The sequence below is a fragment of the Pseudorca crassidens genome, chromosome 11 (genome assembly GCF_039906515.1).
Source record: "Pseudorca crassidens isolate mPseCra1 chromosome 11, mPseCra1.hap1, whole genome shotgun sequence".
NCBI lineage: Eukaryota > Metazoa > Chordata > Mammalia > Artiodactyla > Delphinidae > Pseudorca > Pseudorca crassidens.
The window spans coordinates 46,227,701-46,249,187 of NC_090306.1; the positions used below are offsets into that span (position 1 = coordinate 46,227,701).

Here is a 21,487-nt window from a genome sequence, read left to right on the forward strand (position 1 = left end):
AAAGCAAACTGGTTTTATTAATACTAGGTAAAGAAAGAGTTCTCTGTTTTCAGTAATGGACCCTGAGCATTTCTACTGATTTTGGCACCTTTTTTATGGATTGCAACTGTCCTTGGATTTAGGTAAACAAAATGGAGTCTTGAGAGGAGCCTCCCTGCCTTTGAAGAGTTCATCTTTAGCCGTAGGATGTCCAACAGACTTCAGCAGATGCCTGCAGTTCTGCCATAGACACATGCAGGCATTTGGGAGCTACAGGTCATTACTGTGATTTAGAGCTTATTTTAGGAGTAGCAGTGGTAGTTTTACTTTATTAAACTGAACTTTTCAGTAGTGCTTAAAGTTTCTCTCTTCCAGTTTTCTAAGGTCTATATGAGAAGTACAGTCAGTTAAAAACAAAGGGCCTTTTTTTCTCTCCCACCCCATCACCAGAAATGAGGCTTTATTTTATCTATGCTTCTGTTCTCAGCATTTTTCATTGAAAATGCTACAATCTTTGAAGTCTGAAATGAGTGACCTACTTTAGGCTCTTGTCCCTTTCCATCCTGATATATTTGGTTAGTTTGCTGTGGCGGTAGAAGCAAATTTTAATATCAGTTACAGAAAAAACAATTAAAAATTCTGTGCATTAGTATCCCAAAGCTGCTCAAGTGATTGGTGGGGTGAAACATTTGTTCTTGTTTGGAGGTGGATGGGTACGCTTTCATTTTCTGCTTGAAATCGTTCTTTTCTGCCTTCCGGGTTGGATCAGTGTGTCAGGTAATATGGAAGTGTGTGATTTTTCTCAGTCTGTCAGCTTTTTCTTCACCATAGCAGTTTTAAATAGCATTGTGGAATGGAATTTGGCAAAGTATACATTTTTAGAGGGTGGGACACAGAATAAAAGACAGCTTGTCATAAGTTGATATTAAGTCTTCCTAATTGGCAACCAGAGGCACTTACTGATAACTGAAGCGGATTTTGTCCTGTACTTTTCCCTTTTGTGCTCTTCCCTTCCACCCACCCTTTTTTTTTTTGTTCCTTTTTTTCCTCTGTTACAGTTTAGAAAACGCTAAACCCTCCTCCCAGGCAGCCTCCGTCACGATCCCTGATCACCTCAGCATCAACCTCTCTCAACCCTCCACCCCTTCTTCTTCTTCTTCCTCCTCCACCACCACCCCCTCGCTCGCCACAGCGGGGACCTCCGACGCACCCTCCAGCCTCCCCAACCCTCTTCCGACCGCCCCTTGTGTCTCCAGTCTGCTTGGCATGAAACCCATCCCTCTCCTGGCTCTAAATGTTGTGTCTGCTGCTAAGGGTGCCGGGGCTTCAGCTACCACCACCACCACCTCTGCCGTGCCATGTGTAACTAACAAACTGAAAAGCGAGAAACAGAGATTCTCTCCCTACTGATTGCATATATCTTGGGGCATCCCCTCAAGTATTTTTTGGTTTTTTTTGTTTTCCCTTTGTTAACATTGGTGAGAACCAAACTATTGTGAGCTTGTGACCGTTTCCTTTTTACTGTTTTGGGGGATAACAGGGTGGGGGCAGGGGCAATGGTAAACTGTTTAGGTTTAGGCCGTTTCTGCTTGAGTGCCTGTTTCAGAGTCTGACTTGTTGAATTCTTATCTAGAGCCACAGTTCTTGCTCTTCTTTCTCATTGTTACATTTTGTAGCTTTATTCTGCCTTGCAATATAACAATGTTTTAGGCTCTGTGTTAATGAATAAAAGCTTCTCCATTAACCTTTTTTTTTTTTTTTCATGGTTATCAGCCAGCCTTCTTGGCCAGATTTGTGTTTCTAGCTGTAATAAAGTTGCCACAGTAAGAACCTTAGTTGACTGTGCTGTGAAGGAAAGAAGTTATTTCTTTACCCAGAATGGGAGGCAAGTTGGGGAAAGTCTAATAAAGTTTGCCGGCTTCTGTCTGCATTCCTCTGAACTAGTATTACCCCTCTCCCTGTGACATTGGATAAATCTTGAACAACCAGTGGGTGACATTGCCTCAGATTTGGCAGGATTCTGTCCAGTTATCCTAAGTCAACCCTGATTATTCAGCCAGGTCCCTTTACCCTTCTACTCCCCGCCTACCTTTGTCTCCCCACCAACCCCATCATAATTAGAGGATTAAAGACCTAGATTTGGAAGGGACCTTTAAGATCAACTGTAACTCATTGATTCACTTTATCAGATTAAAGAAATAGATGCTCTGGGAGACTTTAAATTTGCAGATCACATGAGTGAGTAGTCAGGACTAGCAGTTTGTGCTTTACATTTACTCAGTCTTCTAAGATTGTGCTTGATCTCCCTGAAGCCTCATTCTTTTTCGTATCCCAAGATCTTTCTCCATAAAAGAGTAGAAATGCCGTAGGTAAAATGGTGGAAGGGCTCTGATAGTTTCCACTCAGCCTGAATGCATATTGCCAGGGTAATGAAAGTATGATGCTCTTCCCAGGGACTTAGAAAACCAGTGTGGAGATTTCTTTCCTGGTGACCTTTTCCCATATCCCCTTTGGCTTACATTGTTTAAAAAACAAACAACAACAGAAAACCTAATTATATTGCAATATATTAACTTCTGGTTTCGTGGTCCCTCAATCTCATATTGGGGCTGTGAATTAGTGTTACACGTCCCAAGTCTGCCTGAAGGACTAGGGGGGCAAATTTCATTGTCCAGATAGGGTTTTTCTTGTTGGTTGCTAGATGCTCCTTTATCATGTGGTCCAGCTTTCCTTAGTAAGCTCTTTTTATATCTTGCTGATACCATCTCCCCCAGAAACCTGGTTTTTATTTTATCTAGTTCTTGATTTTAGAAGGCCTCTTTACCTAATGAGTACTCCCTAAAGGATTGCTTGGAAGGAAGTCAGATGTTTTAAGGGCTGACCAAAATCACCACATCCAAAGGTACTTCTTGGTGCTCGATTTCTTAGTAGCTTACAGCTCCCCCATGTGGTCCGTCTATTCTGGAGTCCTTAACACAGTATTTCTGGTTGGGTTTTCCCTTCTCCTTGCCCCCTCTCCCTGCCACCCCCAATTCCTGCCCAGGCTGTGTATAAATTCTGGACTGTTCTTTTTGGTGCCAGAGTGCCACCACCTTCTTATGTGAACTTAGTTTTTTTTAGGTCCTAGATCTAAACTGTTTGCAGCAGCTCCTTTCCTCAACCTTCAGTTCCCACTAAACTCTTTGATTCAGGGTCTGTTGTTCACGTTGCTCTAAATCATCCCATTTTGAGGTTGGCAAGAATCTACCCCCTTTAAGAACTATTTTCCTTTATGCTGAGGTCACAGTAGCATTTCTGACTTGAAACTAAATGCAGTTTGTAGTTGAAGGACCTATTACCTGCCCTTCCCCCACCCCCTCTGCCCCTGCCTTCCTGGCCAGTTTTTGGATTTGCGTTATTCTGGAAGAGATGCACATGCTGTCTTGACACGATTGCCAGTAAATTTTAAATCTTTATGAAATAAAGTTATAAACTCAGGCTTCCCTGCTGGTCCAGTGGTTAAAACTCCACGTTTCCACTGCAGGGGTGTGGGTTCGATCCCCGGTTGGGGAAGTTCTGCATGCCACGAGGTACGGCCAAAAAAAAAAAAAAAGTTATAAACTGAGACTGGGTCTTACACATTTAGTTCTGTTCAAAATGGGAGCTAAGTCCTGCTGGCTACCTAATATCAGTGAAGCAGGCTGATAGCCGAACATCTAAAGACCTTTCCTTCAAAGCCCAAAATTGGATTCCAGGACCTCAAATAGTCTATTTGAAACAGGCATTGTAGCCAGGTATATTTGGATGGAGAATTTGGCTTAACAGGACCACAAATTGGGGAGCTTCTAGAGTGCGCTAGGGAGTTGCTGAAAACATTGTTTTGACTTCCACTTAGTCTTGAAAACTAGGCCTAAAAACTATAGGTTGGGTATAATTTTTGACCCATACTTAACACTTGCTGCTCCCTCTTTAACATGCCTTAGTGTTTAAAAACTCAAGCATCTCTTAATAGTAATAGTCTTCACATTGATGGAGAGACCTGGGACTGTTCTATTAGTAGCTTGGGAGAAACTAAAAAATAAGCTGGGCAGTAAAGAAAGTGTCTGTATATTGCGACCCTCTAAGGCTTTTGTGTGTGTGTGTGTGGGGGGGGGTGTATTTTCAGAGAGTGCTTAACATCTCCCACAAAGATTGTATAGAGCATAGTTTGAGGGATACCCACAATTAATAACCAAGGTCCTCAGTTTCCCTTGGTTGTGAGGTAACTTGCCTCAGGAAGCTTGGATTGCAGGGGTTATAGGACCATGGTACTGATTAATCCAAAAAGTCTTTAAAATGTCTCCCTTGATAACTGAAGCAGATTATGTACTTCTTCACATCTCATCAGCCAGGCTAAAAGTTTTGGAGGTGAGGTACTGCTGGGCACTCAGAAAACTAACTTCGAGTTTTTTTTTGTGTGTGTGTTACAGGCTTTCCTCGGAGACGGGTGGCATGGGGAGCAGCTAGAACAATGCAGATTCATCCATAATCCCTTTCTGCTGTTCACCACCACCCATGATCCATCTGTGTAGTTTCTGAACAGTCAGCGATTCCAGGTTTTAAATAGTTTGTAAATTTTCAGTTTCTACACACTTTATCCACTCGTGATTTTTTAATTAAAGCGTTTTAATTCCTTTCTCTGTTCAGCTGTTAATGCTGAGATCCATATTTAGTTTTATAAGCTTCTCCCTGTTTTTTTTTGTTTTGTTTTGTTTTTTTTTTGGGTTTTTTTTGGCTCATGAAATTTTTTTGTTTGTCATGGAAATGTAAGAGTGGAATATTAATACATTTCAGTTTAGTTCTGTAATGTCAGGAATTTTTCAAAAAAATTAAAAGATGGACTGGAGCTTTTTCTTTGTGAATAGAAACTGGATGCCACAGTGATTTCATGTGGGTTTTGGTGTCTTGCTGTTATTTTTGCACCTTTTATCTGTCAAAGGACACGGACCCTGCTTGGGTTTTTAATGTAAGCCTTTATTCCGTTGAAGATGTTTTCTTCTGTTTTACCACTCCCATCTTTTTCTGTAGCCCTTGAGCCTGCATTGCAGAGTGACCTTAATAGATATAGCAAGCTGGCTGTGCCCTTGGTCCAAAAGATGGGGGGTTATATTTTCCTAAGATTTGTCTGCAAAGTGTAAGCAAGCACTTCAACTGGGTGGGTGGGGAGGGATGCACATGCATACACATGGAAGCAGCTGAATGTGTGTCTCACTGGGGTTCAGGTTGCTGGGAATGCCTATACTCTTGTCCAGACTTAAAACGGTAGTCTCCTGTTTTTAAAAAGAATGGGTGTTTTATGGGTCCTACTAGAATCCTTTATAAAGACAGACCTGTTCCTATTTATGTAGATTTTTACAAGGTTGGGGCTGTAAGTGATGTTCAGTTTGTTAGTGAGAAAAGCATAAAAAGGAGGAAGTCACTCAGAGTCCTCAGATAACATCTGGAGCCCAAGGCTCCTACTTAGCCATGCAGGCTACCCCATTCAGTCACCAAGAAAACCCTCAACAGCTTGCCTGCATGGAGTGGTTATATTTCAAGGTTTTTTCACAGGGGTTACAATGTGACAGTCCCCACCCCAATCAGGCACCAAGATAAAAGCAGGGACTTAAAACAACACCCCAGTTCTTCAGCCTGAGCCATCACATGCTTTCACAATCTCCTGGCCTCCCCCTAGTCCCTAAGCCAGCGCTTGGGCAGAGAGATGGAGGGACAAAGAAATTACATTGCCACCTGAGAAACCTCAGAGGGGAGGACCCAGCCTTAGCCTCCCTCCTCCCAAGTGCAAAATGTGTAAACAGAGTAAACGGAAAACAAAAAAGTGCAGTCTAAATGGCTCCCTTTCCTGCTCCTCATAGTTTGGGCAGAAAGAAGAGAGAGGAAACTAGGCAAGTTTGGCTTTTCTGTCGCCTCACCACTTGCTGAACGTATTGGAGTGAAGCAGGAAGGGGCCAGTTTGCCCTTACCCATATCTCTAGGGCAGTACTTGTCTTTCATTTCCACAGCTGCCAGTGTCCCTAGAGTTTATCAGGTGACTTGGTCAGGGGTCAGTCTCCCTTGAGCCAGACTTAGGCTGGGATAGCCCTGTCTTTGTTGATTATGTGGCGCATATATATTACTTATATAAATATTTCTCTATGTACAAGGATAAGAGTGGCTTTCATGGAGGGAGGGAGGCTGGGGGCCGCAAGGCTTCACCACTGTTGGCATTTTCCAGTTCAGTGCTGTCACAGTCTGAGTCCTCAGAGTTGGGAGGGCCCTGTGAAGAAGAGCAGAAAGGCAGTGATGTGCGGCTCAGCATCTCTTGGCAAATAGATTCCTTCAGGATCCTTCACTGTGGTCTTTGTAGTTGCAGGTTTAGAGGTTTTACTGTCTCCCGATTTCAGTTGCTCAGGCCATTCTCCAAGGCACCAGACTTCTAGTTTCAGGATTCCTCCCTGGCTGCAATTTATAGGTACTGTGCACGCAACCTCGCTAGGTACTCTAGATCTCCCAAATTCTACCACGTGGATATTTGCTTTTTAGTACGGGAGGAAACAGCTTCAGATAGAGTGACACAGGGGCGAAGTACCTATCTTTCTGGCCTCTGCATCTGTCTCCCCAGCAGCTCTCAAATGACTGGACATCTGCTCCCTGTCCAGTACCTGGTTGCGACTCACCTGCTCCCCTCTGAGTAGGTTGTGGTGTGGGATGGGCAAGGAGCTGGGTTCCCGGCCAGTAACCACCTCTGAGGAAGGTGGGTCCAGTGGGATTTCTGAGCCCTGGGAGCACATGTCATCAGACCGCTCATCTGGCCGCTCATCAGTGTTCGTACTGCCAACTTCAGGTGTGCCACTGGGGGAAGGCTCACTAGCTGTGCCCTCCTCCCCATCTGACGGATTCTCTGAGCTGAAGGTAGATAGCGACTGGCGCATGTTCAGGCCCTGAGACCACCTGTATGTTGGGGAGACCAGGATTATAGCTTGACTACACCTTGCAGTTCAGAAAGCAAAGAATGCCATGATCTCCTGATTGCATCACTCACCTCTGGCTTGAGGTCAGCTCTACTTCACTGTCCACCTCTCCTTCCTCTTCCTCTGATGAGATTCCACGTTTCTGCAGGAGAGATGAGCAGACTGTGGTCAAAGGGGGACGAGGTCATCAAGGACCCAGGATAAGGAAACATGGTTTTAAAGGGTTAAGTTGGGAATGGCTTAAGATCAAGAACCTAACGTGGGAGGTAAATTAAGGACTTGCACCGCACCCCATGAAGAAGGAAAGGGGAAGAGCTCAGGAACCATTCCATACTTTACCTGACTTCGGGTGACAGCGGCCCTGTACAGCAGTGCAGCTGGGGTCAAGTGCTGGGACCCAGCCCGGCTTCCTCCCCGTCCCGCCGTCCCTTCCCTTCCAGTTCCCAGCAGCCCTACACCGTCACCAGGCCCTACTGGTGGAGGTGGCTCCCCTTTGGCTCCCCCTGGTGAATCCGGGCTGGTGGAGCCGGGTGCCGAGCCCTCACTTGGCGGGGTGTCACCCCGGGCTGGAGGTGGTGAGCCAGGGTCCCCAGCTCCCCCTGTAGCCCCCCGGCCCCGGGCTCCCAATGCCGCTGACAGCAGGTCGGGGGACGATGAAGACATCTTTCGGAGCAGGAGGTCATGGTGGAGCCCACGGAGGGCTGGAGGGCAGGCTTCCCAGGCTGAGGGTCCCCCTCCTAGCCCCACTGGGCTTCCTGGTCCCCCAGGTTCATGGGGTGGAACAACTGCACGAAGCCCGGGCAGGTCCCCGCAGCTGCCCTTGGCGCTGGCCTTGCGGTGACGGGTCTTGCCACGGCGACTCCGTCCTGGTGAGGGGGGGCCCTTAGCACACCCAGGAAGCCCCACCCCACTCAGGGCTGCATCTAGCTTGGGTAGCAAAGACTCAGTCTTGAGGATATCTGGCCTGGTGGGAGAGGGAAAGTGCAAGTTGGAGATTAACAAATTTATCACATGAAAGCACTCCCTAACCTCAGGCAGTACAAGGCACCTCTCTCCCATCTCAGTATCCGTCTTCCTGGCATCCTTGAGCCCTACTCCTGCCTCTCCAGCATTCCCCTTGCCATTCACAAGCGACGGCACTTGTAAACTCTGGTGCTACCTTTTGCTGTGGGGTGACAACTTCTGTGGGACATTCCTCTTCTTGATGAGCTTCTCCATTGTGTTCCCGTGCAGGAGGCCTCGGGAAGGGTGTGACTTCAGCAGACCTGGGCACCTCCGCTCTAAAGCTTGCTCCCTCCTAAAGACAAAACACGTTAGCTGGGCGTGGGACCAGGAATGGGGGCCGAGGCTCAGTAGGATCTCCAAGTCAGGCACAGCTCCAGGAAGATGGGATTTGGTGTATGAGGGTGTGTGTGATTACCTGAGTAGCTCCCGTTCTTTCAGCTCCAGCTGCAACATGAGGGCATTAAGTTCCATGTACAGGTTGTTGGCTCTCTCCAGCTTCCGCTCATAGTGTTCCCTGATGTCCAAGGCGTGTCTGAAATGGGGAGAAGGGTCCCCGAGGTGAGCTGGCTTCACCTGGTGCCATAGTTTATCCCAGTCTCTGGGAACTGGTCTGCAGGCCCTGCTATTGGTGAAATCACCTTCCCAAAACACACACCTGAGCTCCTCCCGTCTCCGCATCACCAGCTCTTCTTCTAGGCGGTGCAGACAGGTCCCTTCTGACTTAATTTTTTCAAAATGCAGCTTTACCTCTTCACGCCACTCTGCCTGGGGGTGGAGAGAAAATTAGGGGTGAGACCTGTAGAAAGCCTTCGCAGGTGCCTGCACTGCTGCACACTGTGTGTGTTGGAGCAGACAGGAGTGGGGCACAGGATCAACCAAGACCAGGTCTCAGTCCTTCAAGAGCTAATCTGTCCATCCCCAGCCACCCTTCTTCCCAGCCTCCCCTCAAAGGACACCATTACCCCTGCAAAGAGAGAGAGCTAAGGTATTCGTTTTCCTCCCCACAGCACACCTGGGACTTAAAGTAAGTCTCCTGGGGTGTGGAGAGTACATCGGCTGAGGCGATGTCCAGATGCAGCAGGATCTGTCGGAATGATGGACGATTTCGTGGTTTGCTGTTCCTGGAGGAAATGGAGTCATGGGAGAGAAAGGAATTGCAGGGAGGTCCAGAAAGGAACTAGAGCATCCTTTCCCAAAGGGTGTCCTGGAGAATCCAACTCTACAATGATTCTGTGACAAAACTCCCTGGTCAACTAGGAAATGTTACAGGCCATCTGTTAGCGTATCAAAGTCCTGCAGTAAGGAAACCTATTTAATCCCATTTTCCAACTTGTTTGCCAAAACAAACCTTTTTGAGTAACTCCATTAAAAGAAACACATTTGGGGAAATGCTTAGCCAAAGATTAGAAATCTCCCACCTTCCTCCACGGTCTAGGTTCCAAACAAGGGTCCAGGGCCTCCCGCGTTCTATGACAGTCGATACTTGAGGCTCAACCAGCCATGCTCAGCGGCTGTGCTGGTCCTTCACAGGCGCTTCATAGACACCCTCTATATCAGATACTGTTGTCCCCATTTTGCAGATAAGGAAACAGGTTCAGAGGGAACACTGCTTGCCCAAGGTCACACACAGTTTGTGCGCCCCTGCAGACTATTGGTCAGCCCAATTTCTCTCCGTTCTTTATCCTAGTCCCCTTGATACACACTCTGAGTCCTGGGGTCTTTCTTGGAGAGCCATATTTGGGAGCTCTGTCCCCCTTCCCTGTTCAGGATTCTGGGCCTGGATGCCCGGGTCCTGGGTGCTGGCTAACCGTCAGCCACCTCCCTTGCTTCCAGCTTGGCCAGGTGGTCCTTACCAGCACTGACGAAGCAGGATTTTGAAGCCGTCTGGGCAGCTGGAGGGCACAGGCAGATGGAGACTGTTGCTTCCCACACCCCAGATGATGGCTGAGGAATCTACATCTTTGTAGGGGATCTCACCAGTCAGCAGTTCCCACAGCACCACACCAAAGGACCTAGGGATAAGAGGGGACGTCACTTGGGGGGGTCTTCCTCCAGAGGCCCTGCAGGTTACTGCAGGCTTGTCTCACTTCTCACTTGTACTCAGGCCCTGGAAGAACCCCCAACCCTGCCAGCTCTCATGCTGGCCGCCTGCTATTCTCAGTCCTCAGCCTGGCCCTCACCAGATGTCGACCTTCTCAGACACGGGCTCGTTGCGGATCACTTCAGGGGCCATCCAGGCTACTGTCCCTGCAAAGGACATCTTGGTGCTCTTGTCACTCAGCTCCTTGGAAGTGCCAAAATCGGAGATCTTCACCACATCGTCGTACGTGATGAGCATGCTGGTAAAGAGTGTAGTCAGCTGGGGCCCGGGCCCCTCCACGCACCTTGTCTAGCTGCAGCAACTCTACCTTTCTGTTTGAAGTCATCTGGGACACCCAGAAACGGGGGGCTTACCACAGCCCTCTTGAGATAGGGCTATCACTTGGGAGGGGTTTCTGAGATGGCCACATGGACTTTAGGACAGGGTCTGAAAGCAGGGAGATGGCCACACTGACCTGGGTGGGGACACCTACAGGAGACCGTGCACAGTAGCTTCTCCCTGCTCGCTTGCTTACTCACTTGGGGGACTTGAGGTCTCGGTGGATAATCTTGTGCAGGTGCAGGTAGTTCATGCCGCCGGCAATGCCCATGGACCAGTCAACCAGCAAGGAGGGGGTGACAGGGCGGCCAGCCCGCAGCACCTCATACAGCTGGCCCTGAGCGCAGAACTCCATAAGGATGCAGTAGCAGGGAGCCTGGGTACACACGCCCCTGGGAGCCAAACACAGTGGCATGAAGGGCTCAGCCAGCCCAGCATCCACTTGGTTCACACCTGGCACCCCCATTCCCACCCACGCCATTCTGGCACCCGCTGCAGGAAGGGTGCGGTAGATCCCTGCCCTCAAAAGAGAACCCCGGCCCCGCCCCAGACCTTACTTGAAGGTGATGATGTTAGGGTGCTTCAGCTTTCGCAGGTGCTTGATGTCAGTCTCCTTCAGGTCCCGTACCTTCTTCACAGCCACCTCCTCCCCATGGAAGCGCCCCAGGAAGACGGCGCCCTGGGCCCCTGAGCCCACCCACTGCAGGTCCAGGATTTCCTCAAAGGGGACCTCCCAAAGGTCTGTGGACAGGAGGCACAGTGCCACAGGCTCAGAGAGCCACACCTGGGGCCTTGGGGTGGTCAGGCTCAGGGAAAAGCATTGGGTTGGCTGAGATGACTCAAGGAGGGTGAGGCAGAAAAGTAGCTAAAATGGGCTGAGAAGATGAGGGGACAGGAAGGAAATGAAGGGGTGGTCTAAAAAGAAACTGGGGGGACTTCCCTGGTGTCATGGTGGTTAAGAATCTGCCTGCCAATGCAGGGGACACAGTTCGAGCCCTGGTTCGGGAAGATCCTACATGCTGCGGAGCAACTAAGCCCGTGCACCACAACTACTGAAGCCCACGTGCCTAGAGCCCGTGCTCCGCAACGAGAAGCCACCGCAACGAGAAGCCCGCTCGCCGCAACTAGAGAAAGCCCGCGCACAGCAACAAAGACCCAACGCAGCCCAAAATAAATTAATAAATTAAAAAAAAAAAAAAAAACTGGGGAGTCAGTGGCTGATGGACAAATAAGGGGCTGGGCTCTGGGGAGAGAAAAGGATCATCAGGCAACTTAGGTGGGGCTGTCCAAACGGATGTCAGGCTCAGGGAGATGGGGAGAGGGTCTCCTCGAGGACATGGCCTACCTTCCTGCTGCTGCTTGTGCTCCGTGGAATAGGCCTTCCCAATCATGGTCCAAACAGGGCGCAGGCAGCCGAAGAGGCCTTCCAGGAAGCCGCTGCCGCTCTGGCACTGTAGTCGCACCTCATCTGCTCGAACTCTGGACGCCCGACTCTCAGGGGACCCAGTGGCTCCCCCTGGGCCCCCAGCATCCTGCTCGTGCAGCTGCAGGACACTGTTGGCAAAAGGCTCAGGGGGCGGCTCTCCACCTGGGGAGGGGCTGGGCCCGCCCCCGCCCTGCCCCCCGAGCGGCACTACATCTCGGAGTACACACTGGGTAGGCGTCAGGTCCTTCTCGGGGGTGCAGTCGGAAGTGTCTGGGTCCAGCTTGCGCATGGACGCCTCGCTTAGGGTGGACACGAAACCCCCAAAGGAAGGGGAGGGTGTGCGGGTCTCATGGAGGCAGGCCATGGCCTCTGGGCCCCGGTGTAGTGGTGAGCGGTGGGCCCTGTGGGAAAAAGGAGGACGGGCCGTCAAAGCCGCAGGTGCCCCAGCTCAGGAGGCTCGCCCTAGAGGCAGAGGTGTGGGGTGGGGAGCTGGGCTCACAAGAGCCTCCTGGAAGTAACACTTGAACCTCACCCTCAGGTACCTATCCCCCTCCAAGCTTCCCCTGGGATCCATCTTGGGAAACATAAGCTTCCTCTCAAGCATCTATGAGTGACACAAGTCTTCCTTAGGTATACAGGCAACATACCTAAGTACCATTCTCAGGTAAATACAGGTAACAGCCCTGCTCAGGTACATACTGGTAAGGTACGTCCCAAACCCAAGTAAGGTAATAGACTAGTTCCCTTCTCCCTGAAAGATTACTGTAATTTACCTCTGGAGCACATATTTCTTTCACTTGAGGCTCACATGCACACACGTGTCACATAAGGGTCCTTCGGATATACACATTTTGAGGCTCAACCTTAGGCACACAACAGTAACACTCTCACGCCTCCCTCACATTGAAGCACACACAGGTGACACTGCTAGGACTCGGCGCCGCTCAGGCACTCTCACATGACATTCCGGGGCCTCACACTCATGTACTTGAGACATGACTGCTGAGAGTCTTATCCTAAGGCATATTCAGGGCTCACATCTGAGTCTCCCTCTCGGGTGTGCACACGTACACACCTGGGCCTCTCCGAGGTAAGTGACGGCTGTAACCAATGAGCTCCATTATCTGCCCAGCACAGACGAGGGAAAAAGGCAGAACCGTCCAAGGAGGATGCAGAAACTGTCAGGACAAGCTGTAGCCTAGTGCTTCACCCCCCTTAGCCCTCACATCAGTCCCACTGCTCCCCCAGGGTTCAGTTAGAGAAGGCCCTGTCTCCTTTCCTCTTTCTCCATCGCCCTCTCCCGCACTCCCCAAACCAAGATCCAGCTTTCCAAACAATAGAGATTTGTCCCAGTTCATAGCTGGGTGCTATCTATAAAGCAGCTATTACAAAATCTGAATCCTAGCTTTGCCTCTGTCGCTTACTGTCTGCGTGACCTCAGGCAAGCTGTAGTTGAGCCTCCATTTCTCCAACTGTACAAAGGGATGAACTAGCTATCACTCAGGCACAGCGAATTCTTCAACCTATACCAATCTTGTCCCAAGCCTGACACCAGAAGTCATCTGGTCTCCCATTTCCCTCCACATCTAGTCAGTTACCAGATCATCCTGAGGTGTAGGGATTCTTGAGGCCAGCAGTCCTCTCTAACTATTCAGCATAGTAGGGTCCCTCCTTAACCACCTGCATCGGAGCCTCTGAATCACGACTGGAGAGGGGTGGCAGGAATCTACAATAAAAAGGGCTCACTGGGTGGGGATGCACCTCTGATGGTCTCAGCTCTTGTAACTCTTGATTTCCAGGCCTCTCAAAGACCTTTTCAGTGGGCAGGTGTGGGGTTTGCCTGGGTGAGTGTTTAACAAGCACCCCAGTTGATTCTTATTATGCCTGGCACATTCGAAAAGCCCTGACCCAGTGCCTTTCTAGTCTCTCTTCTCTAGTTCCATGTTACTGCCTTAATTCAGGCCTCATTAGCTGTGTCACCTGGCCCAGGACAACTGCCCCTTAAATGGTCTCCAAGTTCTTCTAAGGCTCCCCCCACCCCATTCTCCACCTAGCCTTTAGAAGGATCTTTCTAAAGCACAAATTGGCCAGCACCCCTCTTCTTCAACCCCTCTAGTAGCCCCCACTTGGTCCTGCAGCCTCACCTCCATGCTCTTGGCCCCTCCCCAGCCTCGTCTCCCACTGCTGTTGGTACCCAGGCCATAATGGACAGAGCCTGTTACCAAGCTACATCAGGCGTTTGGGCCAGGGCACCTAATGAGAATGCTAACACTTATGGAAAGCTTACCATGTATGTTAGCCTCTGTTATAGGTGCATTAGCTTATTAAATCCTAAAAACTCTAAGTTAGGCATCCTTACACCCATTTGACAGAGGTAGCAGAGGTCTTAAATAACCTGCCCAAGGTGCTGTTAGCTAGGAAGAGGTTCAAGCTCTGTGCTCAGCCTGGAAGGCGCTTCTCAAGCCCCATCTGTTGTTTTCCAAGTCTCACTTCATCCTGGAAGTCTTCTTCCCTGTCCCCGCTGCTCTGAGTTACTGTCCCTTCTGGGCTGGCACAGCCCCCTGTGCTTCCTCCATCATGGCTCCCATTATCCTGGAGACAAAGTGCGGTCGAGGGGGCGTCCGGCTCCTCCGAGAGCCTGTACTCCTGAGAGTGACGATGTCGCACGGGATCCCAAGGCTTCGAACAGCACGCGGGGAGCAGGAAGGTGTCCAGTAAGTCCACTGCCCTACACACCCCAGAGGATCGTCCTATGGGCCAGACGTACACTACGCGTGCATTAGCTCCCTCACTCCTCAGAACCACCCAGGGAAGGAGGTATTATCATTGGTCCCTTTATATTCTTGAGAAAACTGAGGCTCAGAAAGCTGAAATCCCAGCCTCCGAATCCCCAACATATCCCGCGAGATAACGGCGGCTTCAAGAGGTGAGATGCACGTAGTAAGGCAAATGACAGGCCAAGCAACGTGCCAATTCGCCGGAGAACGTCCGCGGGAGGACCCGAGGGCTTTCGCCTGCGCCCCTCACGCTGGGTGTCCCTTCCGGACCACTGAGAACGAAGGCCGGGGCTCCCAGCGCTCCGCCCGGGTGGGCCTGCAGGGAGGGCTAGCGGGACTGGGGCGCTCCGGCTGCTAGAAGCCAGAGTGAGGGCCGTTCGAAGCGGAGAGGAAGGGGTTACGGCCCCAGCGCCCCCTCCCGCTTCCCGACCTCCTTCCTGGCCGTCACGTGGCTTGGGGCTGGGGGCGGGGGCCCGGCGGCAGGAGGAGGGGGTCCGGGCGGGGAAGGGGAGGGGACGCAGCGGGTTGGGGGAAGCGCTGGGCGCTGCGGCGTAACCATGACGACTGGGCCCGAGGCGGCGCGTGAAGTCACCGGGACAAGATTAGCCCGGAGTCACGTGAGCGGCGATCGCGGGGGTGGGGCCCCGCCCCTGACCCGGGCTGGCCCACGTGCTGGTTGCGGGCTGTCAGGCGGGGACCTCGGACCCCACCGGCTGACCGCCTCTGCGTCCCCTCCTCCCCATGCCGACCCCCGTCCCCGCGTGCATTGGAGGGAGAGCCGGTGGTGGTGAAGAGAGGGGACTTGGGTTGACTTTGGGGGTGCGGTGCGACAGAGAAAGCAGGAAATGGTGAGACAGGGAGACTGGACACGCGAAAGGGCGACAGGCACGGCCAGAGAAGGAGGGCCTACCTAGTTGAGAGAAAGACCGAACAGCGTAAAGCACAGGGAGAGACACTCCTAAGAAGGATGGACCGAAAAACTGATTTTGAAAAGCAGAGGACACTGAGTAAAAGGAGCTGAAAGGGGATTGAAAAACAGATCATCTGTGCCCTCCCCGATTCATTTCCTATTTAGAAGCTGAGCTCTGAGTAGGCACAACACCTGGCTTTTTAAAGGAATTTTTCAGCCTTCACCTGGTGTTTGGCAACCTGGAGCCTTAGGCATAGAGAGGGTGACACGCTCTGAGACACTTGCAGCCAAGCCTCCCTCCAGTTCCCCTGGCCTCCCCAGGGGCCCCTCCAGTATCCAGGGCCAGCAGCTGGGGAGAGGGAGAGAAGCCATTTCACCTGTTTGTCATTTCGGGCAGTGGAAATAGCTGAAGAAATAGGAGATGGGACCTAAGGAAAGAGAGGGAACCCAGCCACGCTCAGTCCACCCCTCCCTGTTCTCAGGCTAATGACAGCTCTTCCAGATTGACCTGAAGGAGTGTGTGTGTGTATTGGGGGTGGGCGGGTGGGGGTGGAGCTGAGGCCCCAGGAGATTATAGTAAACTGGAGATTCCTCTCTCCCAACACACACTCTCTCTCTGTGTCCTTTATCTCTGACCTGCCAGCTGTGTCCCACTGCCCCCCACCTGGGCCTTGGCACCAGGCCTTTGCGGCGGGGGGAGGGGATATCATGGCTAGGAACCCCTGCCCCAGACATTTGGTCACCCTGGGGGAGGGATGTCTCCCTGGCCATCAATTATGCAGAGCATGGGGGCAGGGCAGGGATGTGACAGGAGGGGCTGGATATCTCTGTCAGTCATTCTGTCAACCATATTTACCAAAAGGTCACTGTGCAGAACTCGGCTCCAGATTGGGTGAGGGGAGAGAGCGGTCCCCAAACTATGCATCTTCCAGGGGAAGCCGCTCTTTGGACACCCCAGGAAGCCCCAATTCAGTTTCAGCTACCAGGTTCTCTGTTTGCTGGTGGTTCCCTCCAGGTGGCTGTAGGGGTGGAGTGTGGGCAGGGAGTACCCCACACCCCTTTCATTCCTCCTCCCAGGTTCTCCTGCCTGAGATGCTGGAGGCCTGTGGCAAAGCAACCCATTACATCGTTTCTCACTCCTGTTCTAACAGCAGAATCTCAATGCCAAGCTGCTTGTCTGGCTGTCTTGGGGGCTCAGTTGAGAGGCCAGGCCATCTGTCTAAGTCTTGGGCTCTCACACTGAGCACTCGCCACTGTCTTGGACCCTATTTTGCACTCAGGAAAGGAAGATTCCCCTTCTCTCCTGACTGGGGGTGGAGGGGATGTCTTCACACAGAAAGGAGACCCAAGACTTGGGAATGGTAGTTCCACCAATCCAGGCTTTGAGATCCTGAGAGAGTAAAGGACTCTAACCCCTCCTGGCCAAGGCTCCCGGCCAATGGCTGCAGCTTGTTTTTGTTTTGCTTTTTACAGGATCCATGGTCCTGGCCCCAGGGTTGTTCTCAGATGGAAAGAACTACAGCTTTTCTGTTACGCCCTCATAAGGGGGGAATGCCTTCCCCTGAGAGCCTGGGCAAAACTGGAGATCACCCCTAACTCCAGGCCCCCAGCCTCACACAGGTCCAGCCCTGAGAACCCTAGCCGCCACCGCCTCTTCCTCCAGTAGTGTGGGCAGTGAAGGGGCTGGGAGAGAGGGGCGCAGTACTGTTTAGGAAAAAAGAACCAGCTTTGGATTTGGAGAGATCAGAACTAAAACCTCATATTGCCGTGAATTAGTTCAAGGAACGTAATCCCTCCGAGACTCCCAACCCTACCTTATGGGATGGTGAGGGTTAAGTAAGATGATGTGGGGAATGCCACGAGCACAGTGCCGGGGCTCCGGCTTTGTCTTTCTGGTTGGCTGGACACCAGGTCTTTCTCTGTGGATTCTGGAGGACATCTCTTCTGTCTGACCAGAAGGGAGACCAGAACCTTCTACTTCCCCAGGACAAATCTTGATTTCATGTCCCAGGGGAACCAGGTCACAATGGCAGCGGTGTGCTAGAGGCCCCTGTCCTTCCTTCGCAAATCCTTATATCCCACCTCCTCCGGACTGAGGGGGAAGGCCTAATTCCCTGTACCCCGTCCTCACCCCCTGGCCATCGTGGCCCAGGATCACCCCGCAGCCCTACCCGTTAAGGTTTGAGGGGAAGGCGAGGGTAGGAGCAAGGTATGATGGGTCACAGGGGTCCCTGATACTTAGGACCTCAGGTGCACCTGGAAGAAGTTCAGCGTATTTTAACAAATTGTTCCTGAGCCGTACGTGCATTTAAAAAGATCTGGAAGGGGCTTCCCTGGTGGCGCAGTGGTTGAGAGTCCGCCTGCCGATGCAGGGGACACAGGTTCGTGCCCCGGTCCGGGAGGATCCCACATGCCGCGGAGCGGCTAGGCCCGTGAGCCATGGCCGCTAAGCCTGCGCATCCGGAGCCTGTGCTCCGCAACGGGAGAGGCCACAAGGGTGAGAGCCCCGTGTAACGCCAAAAAAAAAAAAAAAAAAAAAAAAAAGATCTGGAAGGATAGAAACCAATGTGTAACCATTTCTAAGTAGGTGGAATTGTGGGTATTTTTATTAAGAAATTAAAAAATCTATTTTAAACTGAAAAAGAAGAAATGAAAATTACAGAGTGCCTATATCCATTCCTGTCACCTAGCCTTGGACAGTGAGCTAGGGAGGGAGGGTGGATGGCCTGAGAAGCAGAGAGGCTTTGCTTGAGGTCCTGTCTCTGCTCCTGAGCAGCTGGGCGACCTGGAGTATGAGACTTCTTAACAAACCTCAGTTTCTTCATCTCTAAATGGGGACAGTGGTCACTAGTTCACACAGTGGCAATGCAGGATATTATGTGGGTAATAACATAGGCTCTGGGTCAGATACACCTGGGTTCAAATCCTAAACTCTTTTGCCACATACTGATTTTTTGATTTTGAACAGATTCCTTAACTTCTTTACGTTTCAGTTTCCTCATCCCTAAAATAGAAATGATGATTATTCTACCTCTCAGTATTGTTATAAGCAGTATTGAGATACTCCACATAAAGTTCCTGGCCTGGTACCTGGCACACAGGAAGCTCCCTATAAACATTAGCACATGGAAAGCGCCTAACAAGCAGTAGTAGATTTTTATAAACGTGTGTCCCTCCCCTTCTTTCCGTTGTCTCCGCAAAGCAAGAGGCAGCAGAGATGGTATAGGTGGAAAGGGAGCTGGATAAACACAAGGGATAAAAAGGAGAGTGAAGAAAGAAGGAACCAAAGGAAAAGGGCTCTATCCTGGAGGATCCTTCTTCTCCTGTGGAATAGCGCGCCCCTGCCGCCTCGTCACCCTTCCCCAACACAGCTGCCCCTAGTTCTCCCGGGAGCAAGGGAAGCAGACAGACTAGTGTCTGTAGCCAGCCCATCAGTGAAGCCCCCGTGTCCCCTGCTGTCGTCATCTCCACATTCTCCTTGTTCTGCCTCGACGGGGACTCCTGAAGGGGTTGATTCCCTAATCCCTTCTTTCTCCCAGACCAGCAGGGCTGGGTGGGACTGCACGTGATGAGCCATTGGGCGAGTCCAGGCTGGTGGGTGGAAGAATTTAGGGTCCTCTTCCTGGCAGAGCCAGAGCAGCACATCACCTCAGGGGGAAGGACCCACAAACAGCAGTCAGTTTTTAGAGGGGTTTTGCCATCCTTAGCCATAAGGACAACCAGAAAGTCCTGAGCCACTTCCTTAGGTAAACTTCTTGCCTCCCCTGCCCATACTTGGGTTGAATTAGGGGAAGGATATTTAGTGGTTCGTTTTCACATGTGCTGGGGTTACTGTATCACACCATTGGTCTTCCAAGCATTGCCTCAGTCCCCACAGTGAGTGAGTAGATGGGTGGCAGGCTGGAGAGGGCAGAAGTTTTTTCCACCCTTAAGTGTGAGATAGGAGGGAGCAGAGGCCCTAAAGCTCAGAGGAACTTCAGTGCCTGGACGGGAAGACGCAGGGCGTACGCAGGCCCTTTCCTTCCTGAATCCCTCCTACTTGTCTTCCCTAGACATGACCCTCTGGCTGAAAGATCAGAGCTCCCAGAGCCATGGAGTCCATTCTGTGAGTTGGAAGGGAAATTGTGTTGAGGGAGGCACTGACTGTGGCTTGAGATGATTCTCTGTTGGACCTCGTGTGCACCCCTTCCTGGTTGAGGGCTGCTGACCCACTCTCCTCCAAGAGGGAGCAGGTGAAGGAGCTAAAAGGTGGGACTCTTCCCTCAATTCTAAGGGATACCCCACTATTTCCTTCCACTGTCTATAGAGCCTCTGACCCTTTCTCTTCCCTCCCCTTAGCCACGGCCATGGTTATAGGAGTTTTAACTCTGTGGAAAGGATTCCTGCTTATTTCTAAGCCAGGGAGTTTGAGGAGTGTGTAGGGAAAAGGGAGGAGGTTCATGAAAGGCCTGGGCTGGGGAAGTGGGTTAGGGGAGCCAGAGGCGATGGAGAGACTGAGGAGGGAGAAAGCCACGTAAGAACGGGGCAGGGGAGAATGACCATCACCTGGGCATCCAGGAACAGGTGCTCTTGCCTATAATCCTCAGGTGCAGCCTGCTAAGTGTGTGTGTGTAGGGGGAAGGGGGTGAGGGGCACATGAGGCCTTGTCCTTCCTTTCCTGCCCTGAGGGGGCCCAAACTCTTCTTCCTCCTTCCCTCTCCCCGCTCCTGAGGGTGAGTGGGAGGAGAGGAGGATGTTCCCTTGCCCCCTGTCCTTTACGTCCGTCCCCCAATCGTGCCCCCACCCCCACCCCACACACTCCTTTCCAGCTCTGGAGGCCCTTCGCCTCCAAGCTGGCCGCGGCGTCCCTCCGCTCGGTTCCCCTCCTTCCCATCCCCACAGGCGTCGGGTCCAGGTCCCCAGTTCCTCCATCCCCACGGTCTCAGCATCCCCGCGCCACCCTCGCCGCACCCCGCCACATCTACCTCCCGACCCTCCCTCGGCACCCGGACCCCAGGACCCAGACCCACCCCTGCCCCCGACCCTCCACAACTCGGCCCGGCTCTCACCTCGGGGGCTCCGCGGCCGCAGCACAAAAGGCGGCGCTGCTGCAGCTCGGCTCCGGATGCTGCTCCCGCCTCCTCCTCCTTCTCCTCCTCCTTCCCTCCTCCCCCCGCTGCCCTCGACCGGACCAGGGCGCTGTCACAGGCGATGCTCGTACGGTGTCCGGGTGCACGGGTGTCAGCCCCAGCTTTCTCCCCCCACCCCCCGACCCCAAGCCCCGTCCTCACTCGGCTTGAACTCCCGCTCCTTCCAAGGCCCCCGCCCCGGGCCCCCCGGGACGGACACGCCCTGAACGGGGGATGCTGCGCTGGAGCCGCGGCCTCTTAAAGGAGCCTGCTGCTGCCATCAGGCACGTTCCAGGCTCGTCCCTGGTCGTCCGGGCCCCGCACCTCCCTGCTGGCGGGGACCTGGAGCGACCCCACCCCCGGCCTTAAGCCGACTCTGTAGGAGCCCACTATGCTGGTCTTATAAGCTCCCTCCTATACCCTGAGACAGCAGCCCCTCAGGTGGGACCCCCCACCCCCCAGCATCGTTCCCCCTGTCAAAGGATCTTGGCCTGTCTTCTTTCCTCTAATTGTCACAACTCCAGTTCCACACAGCTGGATTCCACTCAGCTCAATGCCCCGTCCCCCTCCAGTGTTCCTGGATGACCCCTTGTTATTATTCCAAGATTCCTCTGGACCTCCACCCCCGCACAGAGAAGCCCATCTCTTCCCTGATCCATTCCCAGAACACTCTTAGAGTCAGACATTTTTCGTGATCTCTTTCTCTCCAAGGTCACAAGATTTTCCCTACATCTTTCAGGCCAGTGGCTGTGAGACCTTGGCGAAGAGGGAATGGAGCTCTGGGACCCAAAACTACGCGTTCTGCTCCGCACACAGATTAGTTGATTAGTCTTAAGAGGCCAGAATCCTCTCTTTAGCTGAGAGACCCAAGACCCACGGCAGAGGGAATGAGACC

At 52.0% G+C, this 21,487-nt stretch overlaps 2 protein-coding genes across 39 annotated transcripts in view; one reads left to right on the top strand and one right to left on the bottom strand.

Moving 5' to 3' along the window:
* The window catches only part of PCBP2 (poly(rC) binding protein 2), a 36,687-nt gene extending 27,346 nt beyond the window's left edge, over positions 1-9,341 (top strand). For 22 of the 35 annotated variants that reach the window (XM_067696741.1, XM_067696740.1, XM_067696751.1 and 19 more), the window contains one exon: positions 1,038-3,671. In XM_067696741.1, coding sequence (XP_067552842.1) covers positions 1,038-1,389 — 352 coding nt within the window. In that variant the 3' untranslated portion in view covers positions 1,390-3,671. Of the gene's footprint in view, positions 1-1,037; positions 3,672-4,427; positions 4,882-8,959 lie in introns of those variants that run through there. The other 13 variants (XM_067696772.1, XM_067696771.1, XM_067696770.1 and 10 more) reach the window with 2 other exon arrangements.
* On the bottom strand, positions 5,507-20,725 carry MAP3K12 (mitogen-activated protein kinase kinase kinase 12). Of its 4 annotated transcripts, XM_067696731.1 has the most exons (16): positions 14,193-14,961; positions 13,396-13,523; positions 12,025-12,198; positions 11,717-11,925; positions 10,929-11,112; positions 10,572-10,763; positions 10,133-10,291; positions 9,806-9,964; positions 8,965-9,073; positions 8,608-8,717; positions 8,368-8,484; positions 8,107-8,244; positions 7,287-7,911; positions 7,019-7,089; positions 6,654-6,927; positions 5,507-6,253 (listed from the first exon to the last, which is right to left on the bottom strand). In XM_067696731.1, exons 2-16 carry the CDS (start codon positions 13,401-13,403, stop codon positions 6,155-6,157), a joined length of 2,628 nt encoding a protein of 875 aa, XP_067552832.1. In that variant the 5' UTR covers positions 13,404-13,523; positions 14,193-14,961; the 3' UTR covers positions 5,507-6,154. The 4 variants fall into 4 exon arrangements, with proteins under 4 accessions (XP_067552832.1, XP_067552831.1, XP_067552833.1 ...); XM_067696730.1 differs by having other exon boundaries at positions 11,717-12,198; positions 14,193-14,963; XM_067696732.1 differs by lacking the exons at positions 13,396-13,523; positions 14,193-14,961 and adding an exon at positions 20,533-20,725 and having other exon boundaries at positions 11,717-12,198.
* Positions 20,726-21,487: the final 762 nt, after the last annotated feature.